The sequence below is a fragment of the Pelobates fuscus genome, chromosome 10 (assembly GCF_036172605.1).
Source record: "Pelobates fuscus isolate aPelFus1 chromosome 10, aPelFus1.pri, whole genome shotgun sequence".
In the NCBI taxonomy this organism is placed as follows: domain Eukaryota; kingdom Metazoa; phylum Chordata; class Amphibia; order Anura; family Pelobatidae; genus Pelobates; species Pelobates fuscus.
This window is the reverse complement of record NC_086326.1, coordinates 80,096,270-80,121,975: the sequence shown is the minus strand read 5'-3', so window position 1 is coordinate 80,121,975 and position 25,706 is coordinate 80,096,270. Positions and strand designations below refer to the sequence as shown.

At 39.0% G+C, this 25,706-nt stretch overlaps 1 protein-coding gene across 2 annotated transcripts; it reads right to left on the bottom strand.

Moving 5' to 3' along the window:
- Window positions 1–4,817: 4,817 nt before the first annotated feature.
- On the bottom strand, window positions 4,818–23,650 carry NOLC1 (nucleolar and coiled-body phosphoprotein 1). Of its 2 annotated transcripts, none has more exons than XM_063435294.1 (17): window positions 23,464–23,650; window positions 20,932–20,987; window positions 20,224–20,348; window positions 18,693–18,805; window positions 17,406–17,538; window positions 16,517–16,605; window positions 16,176–16,350; window positions 15,898–15,990; window positions 14,631–14,705; window positions 13,984–14,109; window positions 13,444–13,602; window positions 11,362–11,496; window positions 9,992–10,126; window positions 8,871–9,554; window positions 7,236–7,357; window positions 6,413–6,502; window positions 4,818–4,993 (listed from the first exon to the last, which is right to left on the bottom strand). In XM_063435294.1, exons 1-17 carry the CDS (start codon window positions 23,572–23,574, stop codon window positions 4,835–4,837), a joined length of 2,580 nt encoding a protein of 859 aa, XP_063291364.1. In that variant the 5' UTR covers window positions 23,575–23,650; the 3' UTR covers window positions 4,818–4,834. The 2 variants fall into 2 exon arrangements, with proteins under 2 accessions (XP_063291364.1, XP_063291365.1); XM_063435295.1 differs by having other exon boundaries at window positions 14,631–14,699.
- Between the last annotated feature and the right edge of the window lie 2,056 nt (window positions 23,651–25,706).

Below are 25,706 nucleotides of genomic sequence, written 5' to 3'. Positions count from 1 at the left end.
GATCAGCACAGTTGAAAACAGCTGCACTGTCATTAGGGAACACCATTGTCATAAAGCGGTGTATGATGGTCTGCCACAATCTCTAGGTAGGTGGTATGGGTCAAAGTAACATCCACATGACAACACTACCTCTGCCTATTTGCCTTCTTCTCATTAACCCCTTAAGGACCAAACTTCTGGAATAAAAGGGAATCATGACATGTTGTTGTAGAATTATTAACCCCTTATAACTTATATCCATTATTAGGCCCCTTATAAACTATATAATCCTTACTGGGCCCCTTTAATACTATATTCTCATATTCAGCTCTCATGCCTCGTAGTTTAAACTTTACAAGATTCCTTTGTTCGTAGAAACAGCATGTCAGCAGAAAATGCTAGAATCTTCTGATTCAAAGAACACACTGTAGCAGATAGTATTGATAGAGTGTATAATTGCCAAAGAGGCCTTGAGAATACTGAGGATACTAACCTTGAAAGACTAAAGGTACCAGCTACTCTTTATGGATAGCTGCCAAAATGCCCCCTCCCATCGAAAGAACTCCTCGTGCTAGCAAGATGGCGCTGAAATCTGGAGGAGAACTTTATGACGTCAGTTATGATGTAAGACGTAACACCCAACAGGGAGGGCATTTAACTAACCACTTCTTCTCTTAGCCAATTGACAATGTTTCCTCACTTCTTATCTGATATTCAATGATGATGTCATTTTGCATTTAAAAAGGCCTGCATAACTGTTTTCCAACCAGATTGCATTAAATTTTCTGAAGTGCTTTTAACCTGAACTCCATGTGTCAGTGTGAGCTTACTTCTGCGTATACGCAATTTAATCATCTCAGATTTGGACAGGAACAGATAGACATTTAAACATATTTGTTTATTTCTAAATTAATCTACATCAATGTCACACATGTCATGTGTCCTTAAGGGGTTAAACAATGCACACACACCCAGCCAGCCACCTGATCTATAAGAAAATGTCATTCAGCAACCAGGCAACCATCTTCCATTGCTCCAAGGACCAGCTCTGACACTCACGTGCACATTGAAGGCACTTTCATTGGTGCACAGGGATCATCATGGGCACTCTGACCAGTCTGCAGCTACGCAGAAAACTGCGATGCACTGCGTGTTCTAACACCTTTCTATCATGGCCAGCATTTTGTTTGTTTTAATAGCAATGTATGCAACAGTAGCTCATTTGTGTATTCAGACCAGACAAACTAGCTTTCTCTCCCAATGTTCATCAATGAGACTTGTGCACCCGTGACCATGACACCAGTTAAACAGTTGTCCTACCTCTATTGGTAGGTAATAACCACTGCATACCAGGAAGATCCTACAAGATGCTGTTTTGGAGATGCTCTGACCCAATCGTCTCACTATTTGACCCTTGTAAAAGTCACTCAGATCTTTTCACCTGCACATTTTTCTGCTTCCAACACATAGAATTTAAGAACGGACTGTTTACTTTCTGCCTAATATATCCCACTCCCTGACAGGTGTCATTGTAACTCTTTGTTACAGTTGTAGAGTAATCAATGTTACTTCCTCCGTCACTGGTTTTAATATTGTGGCTGATCAGTATAAATCCATACCAAGCAGATGGTTGAGCTCATTACCTACTCAACTTGTAGAGGTTAGGTCACCCTTTTATTTATTTATTTTGCAAGTGCAAGTGGCAAATCCAGATAAACTTGAAAATTGAGTTCCTGCAAAATTCTACTGCATAAAATGACACGTGTCGTTAGGAGAAAAGCCTATAATCATGAGGGTTGCTAAGGATCGTTCTAGTGGTTTCGGAAATAGTGTGTTTTTTTATTATTTTTTTTGCAGCCTGACATTTATTTTTGGAGGGAATGCTTGCATGAACTGTGTTCACCTTAATTTTGCCTAGTGACATCAAAGTAGATGGAGCCTGGCATAGTGTCACCTTGGAGGCTTTTTGCGCGCGTGCACACACACACACAAAAAAATGCAAAGAGCCTAAAGGGACAAGGACACTAAACATTCCAGGGTATTTACCATCCATTTTTAGCCATTGTAATAGTTTTGCTATTATTTTTGCAATGTCAGCTTTGGAATGATGTGTCAAAAATAGAGAAAATACATCACGGAGCACAAAGCTTGGGGTGGTGTTCAGTTTTGGAACAATTACATTGAGCTATGGTTGTTACACTGCTTCTTTAATCCGTCGAACAGGTCTACTATATTTTCCCTGGCAAAGAAGTGCACTCCAGAGGGTGCTAGTCACCAACCCCACAATAGTCAAATATAAGGGGATGGACAGCCTAACATACAGTGCAGCAAGAAAAGAAGTTCAATAAGCAAAAATTCTTTATGACCCAATCTTTCACTAAGTACATGGCAAATCTTTGTAAGTATACAGACATCTTCACATCAAACATCTCATTGGACCACGATCCTCATCAACCTATTGTTCCTGTAATAGTTCGGAATTTACTAGTTTATTGCTATATTTCCCCTATTATATTGTAACGCCCTGCAGAATAAGTCAGAACTATATAATTTGCAAAATTACAAGCACCCACAAAATGGAGTAAAAACTTGCTCTAGAAAGGAAGCATTAATAGGAAGTAAATATTTACAGTCCAGAAACAAAGTATGTTCTCAAAATCCATCCATGATCAGTAGATTGTTAGGCTGCTGTAGCAGGTACCAGGTAATGGTAATTTGCAGGAATGGAATGTAAAAAAATAAACAGGCTATGAAAAAGGAGCACCTTTAACCTTAAAAATTTTAAAAAATTGAAAGTATTCTGGAAGCTATAAGTAGATCATGATAAGGAGTAGGTTACATTTTTCACACCAGTTTCAGAGTTGCTTCTTGTTCTTTCGAAGAAGGAACCCAGTATTCGAAAATACGGTCATGGTTGAATCACCAAAGGAATGTTCCAAATGTAAACTTTGAAAATGGCATTGCATAAAGTAAACTGGCATTGTTCATCAAACACCCAAGTCTGCTACATTTACTCAGTGAATTTCTACAGATTAGCAAATAATCTGGACAACCATGCTTCACATTCTGCCCTCAACTAAGCTATTCAAAGTCTGTAGGCTGTCATGTTTCAAGTCATAAAGATAACAGGAGCTTTGTGTGTTTCGGTTATTCCTTTAAAACACTACACACAAGAACAGGGGATCTCCTTGCGCCATAAACAGAGATCTCCCAGTCCAGAAACCAATACTTCCTCACATATTTCCCTCCAACCTATCACACTGTAAGTGACCCCACCACCACCATCACAATGAGACCTGGCAGCGATCCTGCTGTTCTTGCCATGTCTCCTCCATGCACTCTTGGATGCTGGACAGCACACATATCTGTGTGAGCTGAACAAAGATAGGGGAAAAGGGTAGTAGTCAATAAAAACTTGCACCAGGAGGTGAGCCCTTGATCTACTGCCCGATGGCCTAGTGAGTGGTCAGTCCGCTCCTGCCCTTAACAATAAAGGAACCACATAGAAAATGTGTGTTTGATTAGCCAACATTTACCGATTACTATACTAATACTAATACTAATGTGCCTCTATATATTTTTCTGCAAGTCTTTACAGGAGCAGCATTTAAAATTCTTAAAATATTGCCACTATACAAGTGTCTAATCAGCAGGAGATATAATTTCATAACTAAGCAAAAACAATCAACAGAACAGGCTACATTCTTTACATTGTCTAAATCGTACACTAAACTATGCAAGTTCTTAAACAAAGCCTTTCCTCAAAACATTCACAGCTGTGGAGGGCTACAGAATGTTGAAAACTAATGTAAAGGAGGCAAGAATTAAAACCCCACTAACTCCAAAGATAACTAGAAGTTGCAGTCAAAGGAAAAAATATTTCATGACATTAATCTTCTTCATTCATCTGTTAACCTCTTTCATTCATGCTCTTGTTTGTAGGGTTCAGACCTATGCCCATGGTACAGGTTAAAAACCAAAACATTTTTCATCACAGTGTTTCCGTTAGCTGGTTGGAGATTTTTTTTTTATTTTTAAATTCTACAAAAATCAGATTAAAACTCTTAAAAACACATACATTTTTAGTTCAACTGTATTTTCAAAGATTAAAAAAAAAAAAAAAATGTAATATGTGAACTATGACCTAGAACATTTTCTCCTGCCTGAAAACCGTTATTTTATAAATAAAATGAAAAACAAACATTTTTCCCCCCCAGAACAAAGGTCTTGACATATGGTGGGTTGGTAAATCACCCGTTGGTGGGAAATGGATGGATGGATTCAGAATGATTTCATAGTACTAGAATACTAGAATGTCAAGGTAACCTACATTTGTTTACTGCAAGGCATTGCAAGGTTAGTTTAAAGGGACACTATAGTCACCAGAATCACTACAGCTTAATGTAGTGCTTCTGGTGTCTAAAGCCTGTCCCTGCAAGGTGAGCATTCTAAAAGCTCAGAGAGAAGTCCAGTAGAGGTGCTTCCCTGGGCAGTGCTGCAGTGTGTGGCATTGGTGTTCAGTAACTCCACGCTCTGCATGGAGACGCTGAACATTCCCCATATAGATGTATTGATTCAATGCATCTCTGAGAAAACCCTGATTGTCGCAGCACAGCGTTTTGCCGCGCATGCGCAATAGCCTCTCAATGCTTACCGATGGGAAAACATTGGATTGGCTGAGATCATCAAGACTGATGATCTCAGCCATGGAGGTGGAGCCAGCTGTGACACAATCCGCGTGGTGTGGGAGACAAGGTGAGTAAAATTATCTTTTTGCTTATGGAGAGGTGCCGATCCCCTTAACAGTCACTTCAGGACTATAATGTCCGGAAACCCAATTAATTAAAACCTTTGTTTATTCACTGTCAAATTTAATGGAATTAATCGTTGTAGAAATTGCACCACCACAGTAACTTCCACGCTTTTTCTTTGTCTTCTCATGACGGAATGATTTTCCTTTTGTAAATTTCAGGACATTATTTGCTCTCTCCCCCCAGTCTCCGAATGCTCCTCTCTGCAAACAAGAAATAAATCTCAGCAAAAGTCGCAATGCACAGTATTCCAGATTCAACACAACTATACCTGGAATAAAACGGCACTTTAAAAAAAACTTTAAACAAAAAATACACTAAAGTCGATCAAGATGTACACGTAGTGGATAGGCATCTTAAAAACACCTTAAACCGATTAAAAGTTGTGTTAAAATAAGCTATATTTTTTCTCGTCTTAAGAACACATTCGGAAACCTGTATACTGAGAACAATAAAACCGGTCTCTTGAGTTATAATCAGGAATGCTTACCAGACAGATGCTCATAGACAGATTGCACCGCACAATCAATTGCAGGTTACTTGCCTCAAATTTTACGCAGTTTGTTTATCTACTGTTAAAAAGTAAAATCCGCATTGATTCATATTGGTGTGAAGAAACTAGTAGTTGAACGCTGTAGTTATATGGTCAAACTAGCATCAATGGGAAATGTCTTGCTGTTTAAGACATACATTTCAGTACATTTAGAATATATATATATATATATATATATATATATATATATATATATATATATATAGTGTTCTAATCAGCATATTACAGTAAAAAAGAAAAAAGAAAGGATCACCAGTGCTTTAACTCAAATATTACTAAAGATGATGTGAGTCCACTGGTTGCATTCAAAACTCTGAATTGTAATGTTTAGTTTATGTTAATTGCCATTGGGATATTTTGCTAAAACACATTGGGGGAGATTTATCAAAATATTCCATTCTAAAAACTGGTTTAAAACATGTAATAGCATGTGCCTGTTAGTTCCACTTGTTTCCACAAAGTTTCTTCTACTTTTAGTACTTTAGACCACTATTTACAATAGTACAGTTTGATAAATCTCCCCTATTAACTATATAATGCAATAAAAACAGAAATCACTCCAATACTGGAGAGTCCCTTCAATTCATTTTTCACATGAAAATAAATAGCGAAGGACGGTGAATGGTCTATTAATTCCAAAGGGCCTGAAACGGTTTTAAGCAAAAAAAAAAAAAAAACGGTGCTATCACAGTATTAAAATATAACTGGTTCTGAAGAGGCTAAAGAAGATCTGTTTTTAACATGCTGAAGAGCAGCCAAAATGTTTTCTCAAAATATGCCTGCTAAATACATAGTAATTGGAAAAAGGCTTTGTTTAAAACTGAGTGCCACTTCCCTTTGACTATTTCCACTATAAAGCTTTGTGGATGGCCAACGCCAACAAGAAGAAAGGTTCCACAATTGGGTCATTAGAAACGTGCTCTGGCTTGCAGACCCAAGGACTATTTTTTAAGGAGCTTTCCCCCTTGCTGATCCCGCAACTAGGCTATTCTATTCTTTGTGAATGACACTAAAATAAGAAAAAACAGCAATGTAAGGAAGAGATAAGAAACCAAATATATCACTTTACCTTTGCTTCAAAAGAGTTATTAGCCATACGAGGGTCAACGTCTACTTCCTCTTCTCTTACCCGCCGAAATGGGGTAGGTTTGTGAACTTCCTGCATCACACCCAAAAACAAATATATGTAACAGACTGATGAAGAGCAGTATTTTTCTTATGCTAACCCTTATGGAGGCATAATGATGGCAAATTGTGTAATATTCAGCACAAGGCAACATTCAACTGATCACATGTAAGAAGACAAAAGCACAACCAAAACCTAAAATATGAAGAGCAGTCACATGGATCACTATGGAAAGGCCTTCAATTAAGAAAAACAAACCACATACATATTAGTACTGGAACTTGTATTTTATTTAAATAGAGGGAGCAGTCTTTGTGAATAGTTTTTATTGTCACAGTAATATGGTTCTACAAAATAATGCTACTGAAAATAATTTTGATACCACACCAAATCAACATTTTACAATTATTCCAATTCAATAGACATTGGAGATAACTGCAATACAGATTAACACGTGTGTTTCAGCCCCAGTAAACAAAATGTTTAAAAGCCAAAACACACACAAATTTTTTTTTTTAAATGATTAGAACGAAAAATATAGAAATAATCTAAGGATGGATGCACATCTGTGAAGCAATTTCAGGGGCTGTTACACAATCTATACCAAAAACACAAAGAAGACATTTAGTTGAAAAAAGTTTCCCAATTCATTTATTCATTTAACAAAAATGAAACCACACCTTTAATATAAAGGTGCTCACATATTCACTTGAAATGGTAAAACTGCAGTTACAGTCCATACATTTGCTGCCCGTCACTTCCTCACCTTCTTGTTAACCTTGGGAAATGTGTTTGGGGTATCAGATTTGATTTTCTTGTTGGTGGGCGTCTTTTCATCTTGTTCGGTCGCTCCTGCTGTCTTTTTCCTTTTCTTCTTACCAGAGATACCTAGAAAACAGTTTTACACATTATAGAAACATAGGTCCTGAAAAATTTATCAAGAAAGAAAGAAAGAAAAAAAAAAAAAAAAACCCAAGCCACCAACACATTTTTTCATGCATTTAATAGCTTTTGGTCTGAATAAATAGCTGTATTTTTACATGGTCCATTTTGCATTTTTTATTTTGCCATTATAAATAAAAAAAGAAATTAAAATCCTCAAACGTACCTTTCTCCTATTGTTTCCTCTTATCTTCCTCTTTCAGAATCTATTCTTTTCTGATCTTTCTCTTTAAAACATAAAACAAAGTAGGCACTACGTTAACTTATGTATTTTTCTTACGCCTGACAAATCTTGACAAAGGGTGGAGCTTAAGGCAATCTCTGCTTCCTTTGTTAGCGCTTGAAAAACTTGACAAAGGAAATGGAGATTGCCCTATGCCTTAACACTCCACCCAGATTGTCAAGCGTAAGAAAATACATATTAGTCCCTACTTTGTCTTATGTTTTGAAGAGAAATAGATTAGAACTGAAAAAAAAGATTCTGGAAGAGAAGAGGGAAACAATAGGAGAAGGGTAACAGTCAGGTGAGATAGCCACTTTAACCCTTCCTCCTCTGTCCAGCCTCAATCCAATACACGTCTTTTTTGCTGGTTACTGTAACTGCGTACCCGACATTACCAGGGTGATCATAAACATTAACGAAGACTAGTGAAGTGTCAAAAAGAAAAAAGCACAAAAGAAAAAACAGGAGAACGGTTTAAGGTGAACATGCTATCCACAAAAAAGTTATTGATCAGGTCGAGTATACAAATGTTTCAATTACAAAAAAAAAAAAATATATATATATATAATTCCTAAAGCCTGCTGTCTTCTCCAAAACTGCTCACAAATGATCACAGTAACCAATAAATTGGGAGTCAGAAGTTGCTGGCCCGAGATTCGGCCTTGGGCTGTGAGCTTACTTGGCTTGCCCGGTCATTATCTCTCACTGGAGACCTTTTCCAGTCTTTAAGTGTCCAACTTAACTATTACACTAGCAATACCTCATCTTTTACATACAGATATGTAATCTTTGCCATTTGGTGACATTTCATTTTCTACCCTCTAAAGATGCTAGTCATCGTTTTTGTGGGCATCTCTCTGTCCAGCTGTTTTAATATACAGGTCTTTATTTCTGTGCTATGGGCCATTCAATAGCCACTGTATTATAAAATGAGGTTCACATATGTCATTTCCTTTAATGTCTCATCTGACAGTCATCCATATACCTCAATATAAAAAAAAAAAAAAAAAAGTTAATGACAAATTATCACTGTGACAACCAGAACATTAAATGTGACTAGGAACCATGACATGATGTCAGCATATGTGGGCAGGCAAGTAGATATGCACAAACTTCAAAAGTGCAGAGTTCCATTCACCCAGGAAGCCGTGCCCTGCATCTCATTAATAACCTCGTGGGGACTAATACAAGAATAACTTAAAAAAAATAAACTAGTGTGGTGTTATGTATATTTACCATTTACTTGGTCATCTTCCTCACTGGAAGAGCTTTCCTCTGAACTGGACTTTGCTTTATTGGACGCGACTTTAGGTGTAGAAGTTGCATTTTTGGGGGTGGAAACACTTTTCTTTGGAGGCGCTTCGTCTTCAGAATCAGAGCTGTCACTGCTGCTTTCCTTTTTCTTGGACGGCTTTGCTGCAGCTGAAGGGGATTTAGCAGCTGGCGTTTTTGGCTTAGCCTTCTCATCCTCTGAGCTATCTTCGGAGCTGCTACTGGCATCTTTTTTAGGAGCGGCAGGCTTAGCTTTTTTTGCTGGTGGCTGTTTGGGCTTGTCGTCTTCGTCACTGGAAGAGTCCGATGAGGAGCTACTGCTAGCCTTGGCTTTATTCACCGCCACTGGTTTCTTGACAGCTGCTTTAGCCGCAGGGGATTTTGCAGTTTTCTTCTTGCTTTCCTCTTCACTTGAGCTATCGTCAGAGCTACTGTCTTTCGCAGCCGCCTTTTTTGGAGCTGCAGCCTTCGCATTGGCATTTGCAGCGGGCTTGGTTGGCGGTTTAGCCGGGGCTTTCTTTACCTCTTCCTCTGAGTCACTGGAGCTGTCCGAGCTGCTGTCTGCTTTTTTGGCCTGTACTGGCTTTGCTGCTGGAGTTTGTTTAGGTGTTACTTTCGGAGTAGGTTTTTTACTTTCCTCTTCGGAATCTATAAATAGTTACAATTTACCATTAGACATTATTGAGCCCAGGGTATGTACAGAAAAAATTTAAATCGTTAATCCCATTTTTTTTTTTTTTTAGTGCAGGATCACAAAACTGATTAAGCCATCCAAATTACTATAATGGTAAAACTTAAGTAAAACTCACAACTTCAAGTGCAGAACCATACAGGATTTTCAGAATACTTGCCATTTTATTCTGAAACTATTTAAAGAACCGTAATGTCAGTTTCTGGTTATAAAAATAAGGAAAAAAAAATAAAAAAAATCCCCATAATATATAGGAAAAAAGAGTAGAAAGTAGAGACATTAAAGATGTCTGACTCCACTGAGTAAGGGCAAACCCAGAGATGCCTTAAAACAAGGTATAAACAAACAATGGCAATTCCTCTTTAATGCGATGGGGTTTGGGGGTTACACATACCGGAGCTGTCTGAACTGGATTCTTTTTTCTTTGGAGGGGTCTTTGCCGGGGTGGACTTTGCAGCAGCCTTTGCAGGAGGCGTTTTTGTGGAGGGCTTCGCTGTTTTTTTCTTTTCATCTTCATCACTACTTGAATCTAAACAAAAACAAACGTACAAACTCTACATTTCAACAGTTGCTTGCTGTGCTTCTGAAATACTATTGCCATTTTACAACAGTCTCTGTTCAGACGAAACTAGAGCAAACGAACAATGATAAATGTATGCACACTTTACTAAACATATTAAGTTAAGACATTTTATTTGTGAAAGATACAAATCCCTTTATATAGTAGATAATATTTAAGGGAGCGGCAATCTTCAGGAATAATGAGCATTCATTACCAGTGTCTTTAAGTCAATGTAAAAATAATTGTTTATTTGTAAAACCAACATACAATGTGTATTGTATCAACATTGGCACAAAGGTCTAGACCGAAAGGGACGGCAGGAAAACCCTTATACAGACCGTTCCCCTACTTCCTACTACAGAGGAGCTTCCGCGCTTCTCACTGTAATTTTCACAGTGAGAAGACGCCAGCGTCCATAGGAAAGCATTGAGAATGCTTTCCTATGAGACTGGCTGAATGCGCGTGCGGCTTATGCCGCACATGCGCATTCAGCCGATGACGGGAAAGGAGGAGGAGGAGAGTCCCCAGTGCCGAGGGAGCCCAGCGCTGGAAAAAAGGTAAGGGATTAACCCCTTCCTCCCCCTAGAGCACGGCCGTGGGGGACAGGACCCAGAGGGCGAGGGGGACCCAAGGACCCTATAGAGCCAGGAAAACAAGTGTTTTCCTGGCACTATAGTGGTCCTTTAAGGGATGGGTAGGCTGACATTTTGCTGATGGTTTATTTTTAGTGTTTTTATGACATTTGGTCCCTGGGGAAGTTTCTTAACAAAACAAAACAAAACGCGTATGACCGGAGAATATTTATTATTTTTATCTATTTTATTTTGATTTATATTGGCTAAATTAAATAAATCAATTTATACCTACCTACCTACCTGGATCCTGATCCCTATCCGGAGAGCTGAATGCCTGTCAAGGGGTCCTGATCACCCTTCTAAGGGAAAGATTTTTTAAGGCGCTTCTAACATTTGGAGTCTGTGAGTGCAATATTTTGCAGGGGCACTGTGACATATTTATAGGTGTTGCACGGTTTTGTTAAAAATACATTTTAGGTATTCAGCTGTATCCCATATATCGTGTATCTTATCTGAACTAGTTCCATCTGCCCTATTACGTCTTATTACAGTATGCTGTAGAGTACATTCTTTTCTGCAGTATTAAAAGTGTGTTGTATAAAATTTGCCAATTTTTTGTTAACTCACCAGAACTGTCAGAGCTAGAATCCTTTTTTGCCTGTGCTGGTTTGGGGGTTGTTTTAGCAGACGCCTTCACAGGTGTCGCTTTTGGGGTTTGCTTGGCTATTTTAGTAGTCGCTTTCTCATCTTCACTACTGGAATCTGATGAGAAAAAAAAAACAAAGCAATATTATGGTTCTATAAAACATATACTGCACATAATACCTTGCTATGCAAGCACCCACAAAAACTAAACAAGGTCCACTTCATTTGAGGATATAAAAGTGACTTGGATGAGAACATATGCTTCTATAAAATTAAGTATGGAAAATATACAGCTAGGCAATTCAGCTTTAGAATAGAGCAAGAAAAGAAAAAAGTAAGAGAACACTCCAAGCACCATAACCACTACAATTTGCTGATGCAATGATGTCACACTAAAGCGCTCGTTAGAGCACCAGATTTCAGTGTTTTCCTATGGAAATTTTCAGGCAAGCCGTGCTGTGCGCAGATATGCTGTATTGCATTCGGCAGTCTGACAATTTTCATGATTCAGAAGCTAAATTCAAAAAGCTTTTTTGCTGCAGAGTTTATTTTTTAACACCATTTTTATATAAAGGAAAGAGTATTAAAAACCTTCAAAGGAACACTATAGTCACCAGAACAACTACAGCTTAAAGTATTTGTTCTGGTGAGTATTATCAGTCCCTGCAGGCTTTTTGCAGTAAACACTGTCTTTTCAGAGAAAATGCAGTGTTTACATTACAGCCTAGAGACACCTCCAATGGCCACTCCTCAGATGGCTACTACAGGTGCATCCTGGGGCTGTGCTGTACATTGAGTGTCTCCACTGCATAAAGACACTCAACTTTCTTGATAGAGATGCATTAAAGGGACACTGTTGGCACCCAGACCACTTCAGCTCATTGAAGTGGTCTGGGCGCATTGTCCCATGTCCCTTAACCCTACAGTGGTAATAACTGCAGTTTGTTAAAACTGCAATAATTACATCTGAGGGTTGACTCCTCTACCAGACAGCCACTAGAGAGACTTCCGGAATCCAAACCTTTGGTCCGTTATCTGATGTTGGACGTCCTCATGCTCTGCATGAGGACCTCCAGTGTCAGATGTTTCCCCATAGGAAAGCATTGAATAATGCACGGCCAGTGCATTAGGTCTCCCCCGGCGGCTGAGATTGGCAGGGGAGAAGCGTGGGCAGAGCCTGACCCAGCACCGAGGGACATTGGCACGGATTCAGGTAAGACGCAGAAGGGGTTTTAACCCCTTCAGCCATGCGGGAGAGGGGGGCACTGTAGGATACTACAGCGCCAGGAAAACAGGTTTCTTTTCCAGGCAATTTAGAATCCCTTTAATTGAATGCATCTCTAGGATGAGATGCAGATTGGCCAGGGTTCACGGCCCGCCTCTTTGGCTGAGATAATCAGAATGGACAATTTCAGCCAATCCAATGCTTTCCTATGGGAAAGCATTGTGATTAGATTGGATTCTCACTTCTGATGATGTCAGTCAAGGAGCCAGCCCCAGCAGACTGGATTAAAGTCAAGATTTTACTCTATTTAGAGAGGCAGAATGTGTTTTTAACACTACAGAGTCAGGAATGCATGTCTGATTTCCTGACCCTATAGTGTTCCTTTAAGTCCACTACAGAGGAGAGAGAAACTTGAACAGACCCAAATACTATGCAAGCAACAGAGTTGTTGTGCATTAACCAATCCTGAAATCCTGTAAAAGAATCTAGCACAGAGTTAAGCAACCTTCAGCCCTCGAGATGTTGTGGAGTGCATCTCCCATAATGCAGTTACAATCATAATGCAGGAAAATAGTCAAAGGAGATGTAGTCCACAACATCTAGAGTGTTGAATGTTGCTTACCCCTGATCTGTGCCCTTTCCAGATATTGAAACTGGTATATGGTCGATACAGATTGCCACAACTGAGCAGCAAGGAAAAGCTAATATACATAAATGGCAGTTAGACAACTGGCAAAGTTTTACGTATAAAATTGGTAAGAATGTCTTTCACAAGGTTACTAAACCAAACAACTTGGGACACCGTCTGTTCATGATGCAGACTCTTAATGTACACAGACCTGAGCTATCGGAACTCGATTCTTTACTTTTTTTCACTGCATTTTTTGCAGTGGCTTTATCGGCAGGCTTGCTGGGAGCCGCTTTAGCCACTGGCTTGGCGGGAGCCGCTTTAGCCACTGGCTTGGCAGGGTTTTTTTTTTCTTCATCACTACTGGAATCTAGACAACAAGAAAACACTTTGTAAATATTTCCATGACTGATCTGTACCCACCCCACCCCTAATCTGCCACTATTTAAGTAACCTGGAACTCGATTATTGCTGTATTTAGGGATCAGCAGAGTAAAACCAACTCGCCAAAGAAAATTAAGACAATTTTTTTGTTTCTAAAAACAAACTTAAAATGTAAGACCCTTTTTAAAACAGCTGCACTTAAGTTTATTTAAAGCACATTTGGCATCTATGTAGCCTCGTCCAGCATGGTTTAGGTGTATACTGGTTATCTTTCAACATTCTTCACCGTACCGTTAATACATTTGTTTTATAATTTAATCAAAAGGTTTGAAAAGAACCAGAACGCGCTTAGCATTGCACCACTCACCAGAGCTAGAATCGGCATCTTTCTGTGCCGTTTTAGGGGTAGCTTTAGCTGCAGGTGTAGATTTTGGGGTAGGTTTGGTCTTAGCTGGTTTAGCCGGTGTTTTCTTATCCTCGTCGCTACTGGAATCTGAATCAAAATAATCAGAAAGCATACATAAACCTATATGAATGACTGCTTGACATCACAGAAACAGGAGAGACCGTCACGCTTAATCAGTATGCCAAAAACAAAGAATGTTATGGCACATTTGAGGTCAAAATAGCAAATATGAAAAAAAAAAAAATATATATATATATTATTTGATTGTTGTGGCCTACAATTTGCCTTTCCTTGGTCAATACCAAAGTTAGGCAAATAACCACATTTATTTCAAAATGTATGTTTTACTTTAGCCTTGTAGTCTATCGTTTTCTGAGTGCAGATAAAGCACACACTGACAATGCTACAAAGTATTGACTCATACAATATCCCCAAAGCATTTCACTCTGTTGCCATAAAACCCTTCATGAGATCAACCATAGAAAGGATGCTTGGCCTGACTTTAAGCCATTACATCCGTATCCGTACATAAGCAACTACATAATGTCAAGGTGAGGTGACCTTTCGGCTCTTGTGAACCTTAAATGATTTTCAGTGTTTAGACGTACCAGAATCACTGTCTGAGCTGGACTCCGCTTTCTTAGCATTAGGCTTGGTTGCAGAGGCAGGTGACTTCTCTGGAACTAAAAGAGACATTAAAATAAAAGTCAGAGTCAAGCGCTATGATAACCACTCACTGAGGGTATCTGGAATGTTTTCCTTCTTAATTATAAATAAAAAAAACAACAACAAAAAACACTTTAATTGGGCTGAAATCTTTCCACAGCCATTAGAGAGAATCTTTTGCCCTGGCAAGCATAATCTCCCCCTGGTGAAAGTAACATGAACGATCCAGGCTTGCAAGAAACTTAGGGCCTGACTAGTAGTGCAGGATTTAAAACAAGAATGCAATGAAACACCAAATTGCGAACAATCGCCTGGAACATACTAAACAATAATAACAAATAAAAGGAGATCTTGCAATCAGGTTACGATTCTAACCTGACTGTGTAGTACAGTATATATGCTATAACATACTGTAATATAAGAAGAATGCTTGCAAAGCACTCCAGCTGCAGTACTGCTGTAGGAGAGACCTAATTCCCTCCATGCAGGATAAAAGAGAACAATAGTTATTAGATTCTTTATGGGATTACTCAGATTTATTAAGGAAAAGTAAAGGTTGCCAGGCTGTACACAGCAACTGTGCAGGCGAGCGTGATCTTGGGATAGATAACAGCTGATTGCAACCCAACTTTATTGTAATTGGCAGCTCTGGCTGTGGAGAGTGGAAGGGTGACTTGTACAATAAAATAATTACACAGAAGTAAACAAATAAGGCATAAATGTACAAGTGTGTGTGTATTTAACATACAAAATAATACAGCATTACTGTTCACATCAGTTCCCTTTCCAAAGGCGTACCTTAAACAAAATAACTCCAAATAAGAATCAAGAACAGCAACTACCATCCACAGAAGGGTGCAAGGAATCCGGTTCTGCCCAAACTAGTATATATATTCAGGAAAGTATAAAAACTAATTCTAGCACTTCCTTTTGAAAGCTGTGTCGTCCATTTAATCAGGTGCCCAAAGTGTACATCAGCAACTTTTCGACAGCTGCAACGGTCTTTATTAAGCTATTTTTATACTTTCCTTAAAAAACAAACGGCCAGGCTTTGAAATCCCAGCACCATTAAACCCAGAGCATGTCATAAAAGCAAACTATTTAATATTTCAAACGATACTGCCCTTTACAATTAAATTGATCTTCACAGTAAGCAATGTTTAAATAAAAACTTTTCAAGGTCATTATTTGCAAAGTATTAGTTATTACCTTTTTTTGCTGGCTGTTCGTTATTAGCGATTTTGGCTTTCTTTGCCACAGGAGTTACATTTTTGGAGGGTGGGGGCACTGCACTGTAAAGACCTGAAAAGAAAGAAACAAGTTTGTGTTTATCTGGGGCTTTAAATAATGAAAGGAAAAATATATATTGTCTCGCACATTATTAGTTATAACATTCTAAGTGAGATTGTACATGGTAGCATCTTAGTAGAAATAAAATAAATAAAAATGAATGCCCTTGAGGTTCTGAGCTGCACATCTTATCTCACCTGGCTTTGGTTTCTTTGCTGCCTTGTCGTCATCAGAGCTGTCTGAATCTGAGGAGTCATCACTACTGGAACCCTTCTTCCCGGCCGCTGCTTTGTTTGGTTGGGGTTTTGCAGCAGCAGGAGACTTCGCAGGTGGTGTTTTTGCTGCAGGTGGTGTTTTTGCTACAGGAGTTTTCTAAAATACAAAAAAATAAAAAATTCTGTATTGTTACAGATATTAAAGAGCTCACTACAAACACATCAAATTCTAAGCCTTGGTTATACCTACACATTCTTCATGGAAGACCTCCTTCCACAATCCCTTTCTGACAAACACATAAGACATAATTTGCATTTATTACCTTTGCTGGGGCGCCGTCATCTGATTCTTCGCTGCTGCTTTTGTCCTTCTTTCTTTTTGTTGCAGTTGGAGTACTCTTGGAGGCTGCAGCTATGGCAGGATCAAAGAAAGAATCAATAGTTCTGTTCGCTCATCCGTTAATATTATTATTTACATTTACTAGTAAAGCAGTTATTTATGCTAATTTAAACAGCATAATATTAAGCAGAGAAATGCAGCTGTACGAAATAAAGGAACTAGAGTTTGGATAATAGAAATGTTTGGTGAATAAATTTCTCCAATACAGAGTTAATTGTTGATCTAAATATCTCTATAGGAAGCCACCGAATTCACTGTGCAGCCAATAGTTCATGCAAAGTGTATAGAGGATGTTCTATGAGACAGGGCTTTTGCCAGCAGTTTAAATAGAAAATGTACCTGTCCCTCCTAACTCGTACAGAAAGCTGAGTTGGGTCTTGAATTCTAAAGTCATTCAATTTTATTCATTAAACCAATAAGATATCCAAGCTTGAAATGTGTCTGGGAGATTACGGATTTAGCTATTTTGGCCTCAAATTGTAAAACTTCCTGGTCAACTCCTGACAAATCATGGTTTTGTCAAACCTGAGCTGTACGCCATCACTGTATACGTTACACCGAGACAACAAATCTGGATTCTCATTGCAGCCAAGGAAAATAAATTAACCTCACATCAGAATAGTGCAGAAGACAAAATTAAAATGGCTTTTGTTACCAAACATTTCTTTTAACAATGATTTATTAACTGAAAATCTACGTCCACCTTGTGTTGATCATTTGTTATAGGAATGTTTGATATGATAAATAAATAGTAAGCATCATTATGGATGAATGACACATTAACCTATGTTTTTGCGAATATTCTTGCTTACCTTTTGTCGCTGGAGATTTGGTTGTTTTTTTAGCGGACTCATCTTCAGAACTGCTACTATCTGAGCTAGAACTCTCTGCTTTCTTTTGAGCTGCAGTCTTGGTTAAGGTCTTTGCCTTTGGAGTTGCCTTTTTCTAATTAATGGGGATGAAAAAAAGTTGTAAATTGTTTCAATACAAACAGAAAAATTATCCTCTTTCTAACAAAGCAGGCATAAGTCACTTAAAGCTGACAGGGCGTCAGCAGCCCCTGCAAAATCAGTATTTTATAAAGATACAATCCTTGCGAAATACTCATATTGACGATGTGGAATTATTACTGAAAAGCCAAACCAGTCAAAAGATATACAGAGACATCTAGAAGTGTCAGTCCCCCAGCCGTCACCATTGATGGCTGCAGGGAATTGAAACAGTCTACAGAGGATACTGCAGCTTCACAAAACCCTCCATAGCCCTCAATGCTGCACTCTCGCGCCAAGAGCGGAAGAAGACCCACCGAGAGAAGATGGTAGCATCTACAAGTAAAAGGTTCAGGTAAGTTAAACTCACCTTTGTCTGCACCCTACGCTCTGCCACTGGACCCCCCATCTGGGGGGGGGTCTTTGCAAATTATGTAAATTCCCCAGACAGGGACATTGCCGCTTTAATCCACTCTGTTTAGAACTGAACCTAATCTGTAGCAGCCAGGGCAGATCTACCTAAACTGGCATTTTTTTGACACCATGGCTTTTTGGCTCCTCAAATTAATTCTTGAATAATTAGGTATGTATGCCTTGTACTTGATGAAGACTTATCACACATGGGACCTCCAAACACAAGGATAGCAAGTATTATTTATATTATAGTGCCAACCAATTTCACAGCACCGTACAAGAGCTGGACTGAAACATGTAGTTGCAAAAAGATAAACGGTACATACAGGAACAGCTCTTCATCTGCCAGAAATCAAAATCCGTGCTGTACTCTTACACAGCCTCCTTATACAATGTCAATTTCCTTACAGTAGTCATTAGTGAGAGGTGTGGGAATGGACAAATCTTGATGGCATTAGCTCCGCATTTTGTCAAACAGAGGGAATATTACCTACTTTGTCTTATGATGTCTTGACTGCGTTGGACTTTCAGTGAAATTCCAACAAAGTCTATGTGAGTTCTGACTGGATGGACAGGGCCACTTTACTATGTCAAAGACCTATAGATCCATTCAGTGTTTTGGAATTCTGTGAATAGCTAAATATAGTGCAGTGATTGCAGACTGGTTTATTCCTAGCTCAAAATAATGGATCTTACTGGAGGAGGTTTCTTGGCTGCTTCATCATCACTGGAATCATCATCACTGCTGCTTTCCGCTTTCTTTGTTGGTGCAGCTTTAGCTGCTGGCTTTTTCGCTCCAGCTGGCACAGCTAAAATAAATAAAAACAAATTGTTAAAAGCAAAACCAGTAACAGACAACACATATCCCTACAATCCTAGAAAGTATGTCACGTTACAAATATAGACATCACTGATACCTGCACTGTCAATACATGCAAGCAGGTATATAAAATAAATTTAAAAAAGCCTGGACCATGTCAAGTTTGTATTGTGCATACAGCCACAATGTAACACTTTAGATGGCACATGCATTTTCAAAAGGCATAATACGTAGCAAGGGCACACAACCACAGGCCCCTGGGAACATTGACTAAATTACTGATATCCCCCATATAAAGGGACAGTAAAAAAAATAATAATTTTAGCTTAATGAAGTGGTTTTGCAGCATAAATAATGTCCTTGCAATCTTACTACTGAATTCACAGTAGCTCAATTACATTTTCTGCATTTATACCCCTGGCTGTCAATCATGCAGCATCCAGTCACACTTTGTTAAAATAAATATATTTTTTGTATCTTACGTTTCACATACAGAGATACAGAACTTTGCTTCCAGAGGTGTAACCCCACCTCTAGCAGCCCAGGGTGCCAACATCAGTTTTGCACTTAGACTGCATCCATCGTCAGCACACATAGCATACTGGTGACAAACAACCAATAGTGACAATCAGTTTGTGGTTGTCACGCTAATGTAACACAGACCTCTGCTTACATGACACCCTACTTCTACATGACAGGCCCTATTTAAGAACACTTACCCAAGCGGGGAGCTCCTCCCCAATGATGCGGATATATCTCGGGCTTAGTACTTGCCAGAGGAATGTCACAGTATTTGCTATGATACAGAGCTGGAAAATCACGTGTAATAGAGTTCTCCTGGTCTCTCCCTCATTTGATTGTAGTAAATTACTAATAAGATTATTTACTAAAGTGAGACTTCAAAGTGAATTTCAAATTTGAGGTTAATATAGCCAAACCGGAAAAATTCTCTAACTTAGCTATACTTCCATTTTGGTTACTTTTGCCTTATATTTGAAATTCACTTTGAATTCTCACTTTGATGAATAACCCAATAAGTCTCTGGGTAAAGCACTGTATGCCAAAACTGGTTAGTTGGAAAGCACTGTATGCCAAAACTGGTTAGTTGGAAAGCACTGAATTTAATGTTTTCCTATGAGAAGCATTTGGATGCTTGCGCATTTTCCATGAGAAGCATTGGATTGAGTCATCAGATTGAAAGTGATGCCTGTCGAATGACATTGTGGGAGGGAGGCACGCAGCGCCAAGAGAATCTTGGTGCTGGAGAAAGGGCTTTTTAACAAAATTATATTTATTGTGGGTAACGGTTTGTAACTACACACTAGAGCACTATATCTTTAAGAATACAGATCTGAGTTCATAATGCAATTGCATTACTTTAAATAAAGCTGAGCATCATTCTCTTACATTTCTTTTTTGCAGGTGGCTCATCATCTTCACTGGAGCTATCATCACTGCTGGAGGAATCTTTCACAGTTTTTTTAGCAGGGACACCATTGACAGGTGTTTTTCTCTTCTGTGCGCCAGGTGACCTAAAGAACAGGAAAGGGGGGGGGGGAGAGAGGAGGGAGTTAAGGCTTAGTTGAAACAACGTTTATTATTGCACTAAAAGCACTGTAAATATAGCTAAAAAAAAAAAAAAATTCTGTCTCGGTACATAACTAACTGCCGGTAAACTATTTGTTTTTTTCTGACAATATGGAGTAGGAAGTTGAAATATCAAAAATTTTAATTAATCAGGGATCTGCCATCCTGATTAAAGCAACACTCCAACACACTGAAAATTATCTATAGTTCTAAAACAGTTTGACTATTTACCACGGGGGTGAGGGGGAGGAAAGAGGAGCCATGACATAACTGGCACCATAACCACTACAGTGCCAGAAGTGCCATGGCGCCTCACCCCCCATTGTAAGTAGCCAAACCGTTTTAGAACTATAGAGAGAGTTCCTTTAATAAAAGAAGCACATTTAAGATTTTCAAGAATTAAAAACAAACCCAAGTCTCTCTCTCTCTCTCTCTATAAAGCATAAATTATGGTGAAGTTGAAATTGTGTTAATTTTGGTCACTGAAGATACACATGTTGTCATATTGGCATGCATAACATTACTTACTTTATCCAATCACTGTATATATCCACAAGCGAAGCTGGGCTTGGGTCATTATCTTTCTGGAAAGAAAAAGGAATAAAGAGAGAGAGATAGATATATATATTTCTTGATTAAATAAAAAAACTCACTAAAATTTAAACCACACAGATATTTTAAAAGGAACATTCCACAGACACAAAGCACTTCAGCTTGCTAAATCACTTTGCCTAGAGTCACCCATTTCAATCGAAATTGGCAGTTTTATAAATGGGACAAAAATACCTCTCAGTCGTCTTGGGAGGTTTTCCTCCACTTGCTCAGCAGAGCTAACAGATGTGGACGGTGAACTTGGTTAAAGGGGGATGGGGCAACAGACACTCCTGGCATCATGTTATTGTGATTGGAGGGCTCCCTAATTATTATTTTTTTTACAATACTTAGTGCATAGTTAAGGGGTTGTGAGATATTTTTATCAAGAGATATAGATCCCCTTCACAAACAGAAATTAAAGGAACGCAAAGCAGAATAATGATGCTTAATGTAATGGATACAAACACACAAAAAATGTTTTAAGTTTAAGTGGAAGAAAAAAACTGTATACAATACAGAAAATAGGGCGCCACTTATCACCATATATGAAAAAAATTGATATAATTACCCTCCAGCAAATGGGTAGGAATATTCATGTGGAGAATGTACATATGGAAAATATAAAAGAACTTTTATATTTTCCATATGTACATTCTCCACATGAATATTCCTACCCATTTGCTGGAGGGTAATTATATCCAGTTTTTTCATATATGGTGATAAGTGGCGCCCTATTTTCTGTATTGTATACAGTTTTTTTCTTGCACTTTTGGTTAAGGGATACAGGGAGTGCTTCCCTATTTATAGTGGCTTGCCTGCACTAAATTGATAACCAGTTTGTCTCACTATCCACGTTTTTTGGTTTATAAGTTTAAGTGGAAACAACTTCTTAAAGGGTATCTATAGTGTTAGGAATACAAAGTTGTATTCCTAAAGCGGTGAGCACATTAGGCCCTCCCTATAGGAAAGCATTGTCTCAAGTACATTCAAGTCCGGGAAGTGCCACTAGAGGCTTTCTTAGTACTGCAATGTATAAACTTATAAATGTTTACATTGCAGGACTAAATGGGACAGGGACACTGCATCCAGAGCACTTCAATGAGATGAAGTGGTTTGGGTGTCTATAGTGTTCCTTTAACAATGAACATATTTTAATAAAGAACTTTTCCTCTCTTCATTGTTGTCACTGCCACCATGATCCTGAGTTTCGCACAATGCAAACTTCTACAATTCTTAGAAAGTGACAGTGTATATCCAAGGTACTCCATGCAATTGTATTACTTGCCAAAGATAGTAGACTTGTAACGGTTCTTAAAGGGACACTATAGTCACAGAAATACCTTTGGTGTATAGATTATGCCTCTACAGTAAAACTGCTAAATTCTCTGCCATTTAGAAGTTAAATCGCTATTGTTTCTGCAGGCCTAACCACAGCTACCCTGTCTGAGACTGATACAGCCTGCATAGAAAAAAAAAAGTATCACTTTCATTCAGACCTACTGCATAGTCTAGCAAGCTATTAACAGTGCAGGAGATGAGAAATTCCAAATTAAACAGAAGGTGCAATAAAGGAAGGTTAAAAATTTGACTTTTATTTACATGTATTTAGAAAGGCTGTGCAACTCATGCAGGGAGATGTGCCTATGGCAGCAAACTGATTTAACTCCTAAATGGCAGAGAATTGAGCAGTGAGATTGAAAGGGCATAATCTATACACCAAAACTAGCTAAGGTTGTTTTTGTGACTATAGTGTCTCTTTAATGGTCCTACCCCTTGTCTAGTACTATCGCAAAATGGTGTCAGAAATTGAATAGACTTTACATTACCTTGTATATACTCTGTGAGGAAAACATTACACATATCTACACCTCTCCTGATAGGCTATAACAAACAGCCCAAGTAGTGCAGCTGCAAGAATTTAATTTAACATATGTGATGCATGGAAGAGCTGAACTACATACCCCAAAACAACTGCTGGACTCCACTGAACAGAATGAGAGCAGAAGTACAATATAAAACGCTGGGTTTCTAATTTTCCCCACATTTTATCTTTTCACTACAAAAAGTATATGCGAATAATAATATTTTTCCATTTACAGTAATGTAATTCTTAAAACATTTTATAAAGAAACATTCTGTGTTTATTAAAGTTTGGAGATTCCACATTTCAGACAAAAAAAAAATAAAAAAACAACAAAACCCAGGACAAATTCTTACAACATTTAATATAACATTGCAAACAAAATAACTGCACAAGGTGGAGTAATTCATTCTAACTGTAATATTGTTGTAATAACATTAAGCTAATAACAGAACAGAAACCATCAGAAATGGTAAATGCTAATTATCTCTAATTACTAATTAATGCCACACACACATATATATATATATATGGCAGAGAGCTAGGCTCCTTAGAATAACCATGGAGGGACTGAACACACCAGGCTCTCAGGACATGCTACTCACCACGCCAGTAGCCTTGCTGAATTCCTTAGCAGCGTTAGTGAATTGGTTATCGCGCAGAAAACGCAACACGTGAGGGAAGAGATCACTGGGCACTGAACGCTGCTCCGCCATGCTGCTTCCAACTCAGGCCTCGCTCCACGCTGCAGCACTCCGGATCACGTGGGAGAGAAGGAAAGAGAGCTGGCGAGAAGTCGCACAGTGCCGACGTCACCAAGGAACGTAGCCCATGCGTGCAGAGCTCTGCGGTAACACGTGTGGGTGCACAAAGATGGCGCTGCATCACGTCTTCTCTGATTGAGATGTAGTATGCCAAGTCTTAGTGTGTTTAACAGAGCGCTGCCGCCACCACAGCACAAAAGATGACATTGTTTTAAATGAATCTCTCTATTCAATTACATAAATCCTTTTTAGTTTATACGTACCTCCCAAAATATTAAATAAAGAGGGAAGTTGTCATTTTAGGGGGTATGTGTGAGGCATGGGGCAGCCTGTGCAGAGAAAGTTTAGGTGGCCCTCTAATTAAAAAATAAAAAAAATAAAAATTTAATGTAACTGAGAGCAGAGTAACTTATTTACACAGACTAATTACTAAATATTGTAGTTTAGAGGAATATTTCAGGCATCAAAACAACTAACTTAAAAGGACAGTTTAGACATAGCAATTTCATGTTTTTATGGTGCCAGGAGGCCCCTGAACTCACTCTTACATGAAGGGGTAAAACTGTTCACCACAGCGCCTGTCTCGGCTTCCTCCCCCTGCCGGCATCTGGCTTCTGAAGTTTCAAGACCAGTCCCCTTTCATTTAGCTGACAGGGGGGGACCTTTAATCAGATACAGGAGGCTCTTGAAGGCTATTGACAGAGCAGGAGATAAGAAATTCTAGATTAAACAGACTGTGCAATGAAGGAATAAAGGATTATTCGGTTCCTTTTAAAGGAAGCAGGGAGCTATGACTAAGGCTGTATAAATAAAGTGATTAAAGTCCTAAATGCCAGAGAACTGAGCAATGAGGATGCATGGGGCATGATCTATACACAAAAACCTCTTCATTAAGCTAAAGTTTTTTTGGTGCCTATAATGTCCCTTTAAAGACACAATAGGAGTATTTTTACATAGTTGCCAACTGTCCCGTTTTTGCCGAGACAGTCCCGGCAAGTTGGAGACCGTCCCAGGTAATTCACTCTCTCAGGACAGTCCCGGCATGTATGCCTTTTTAGTCAAGCCGGTGCGTCTATAAGAGAACACAGGCAGCCGCCTTGTAGAGCACCGGCTATGTGGCTGCAAGATTCGAGTAACCTGCAAGTAGGAAGCACACAGCACTCCCTCCTGCCAGTCATTCAATGTAGCGTTGCCGTGCGTAGCGGACCGCGATACAGGAGCTTCTGTTTCCTTTACCCAGCCGGTCTGACAGTAAGTGCTCTCTCTCAGTGAGCACTTCCTGTTAGACCAGGTACAGGAATCAGAAGCTCCTCCACCACTGACTGCTCCACTCGGCCACGATACAAGAGAGGTAGGAGGCAGTCCAGGGAAGAGAGGAGAGAACCAGTAAGGGGAGTGGGGGAGAGGACACAAAGGGGCTTCAGGGAGTAAGACACGCAAAGGGGTTGGGAGGATGTAGAAGACATACAAAGAGACATGCATGGGCTTGTAAGGTGGGTGTAAGACACAAAACTTAAAAAAAAAAAAATACAAAAATTATATGAACAAAATAAATAAGTAAGTAATGTAATTAAGTAATGAGCTGAACGGGCAAGACTCAGCCCCTATCCTACCCCACAACACCCATTAAAATACAAAGGGCGTATATGACTAAAGACCAAATGTTCTCTGCATTAGCCTATCACCTATATAACAATGACAAACAAAATTTACTCAGTGCGACCAAATAGGCACAGCTAGTTCATTTGCATCTGGTGTCAGCTTTAAAATATAAATATTAATTCTAGACTTACATTACACTTTTGGTCTCAGAAGTTCTATTTTTGGTGCCATCAAGCACCAACTCCCCTGAAAATGCAATGCAAGTGCGTAATTAGATGCGCTTGTACTGCTAATGCAAGAGATCTCCATTAGTGCTCTGCGCATGAGCAGCCCTGAGTGTATGCATGCCAGACTGACAATGTCCTTTTATGAGAAAGCAGTATCCACCGCCTTTTTAGGCAGGCCAACCTCTTGTGTGACATGGACATATTATATATACACTCAGTGGTGTATCCTGGTTTTGTGCTGCCCTAGGCAGGACA

What these genes read in the sequence shown, in the direction of transcription:
- NOLC1 (XM_063435294.1), bottom strand. Translation starts at nt 23,574, where the DNA reads ATGGCGGAGCAGCGTTCAGTGCCCAGTGATCTCTTCCCTCACGTGTTG. An exon ending in CAGCCAAGAAACCTCCTCCA is followed by an intron (nt 17,539 to 18,692) that starts GTAAGATCCATT and finishes CCCATTAATTAG; the next exon opens with AAAAAGGCAACTCCAAAGGC. An exon ending in AGCAAAGAAACCAAAGCCAG is followed by an intron (nt 15,991 to 16,175) that starts GTGAGATAAGAT and finishes CTTTCTTTTCAG; the next exon opens with GTCTTTACAGTGCAGTGCCC.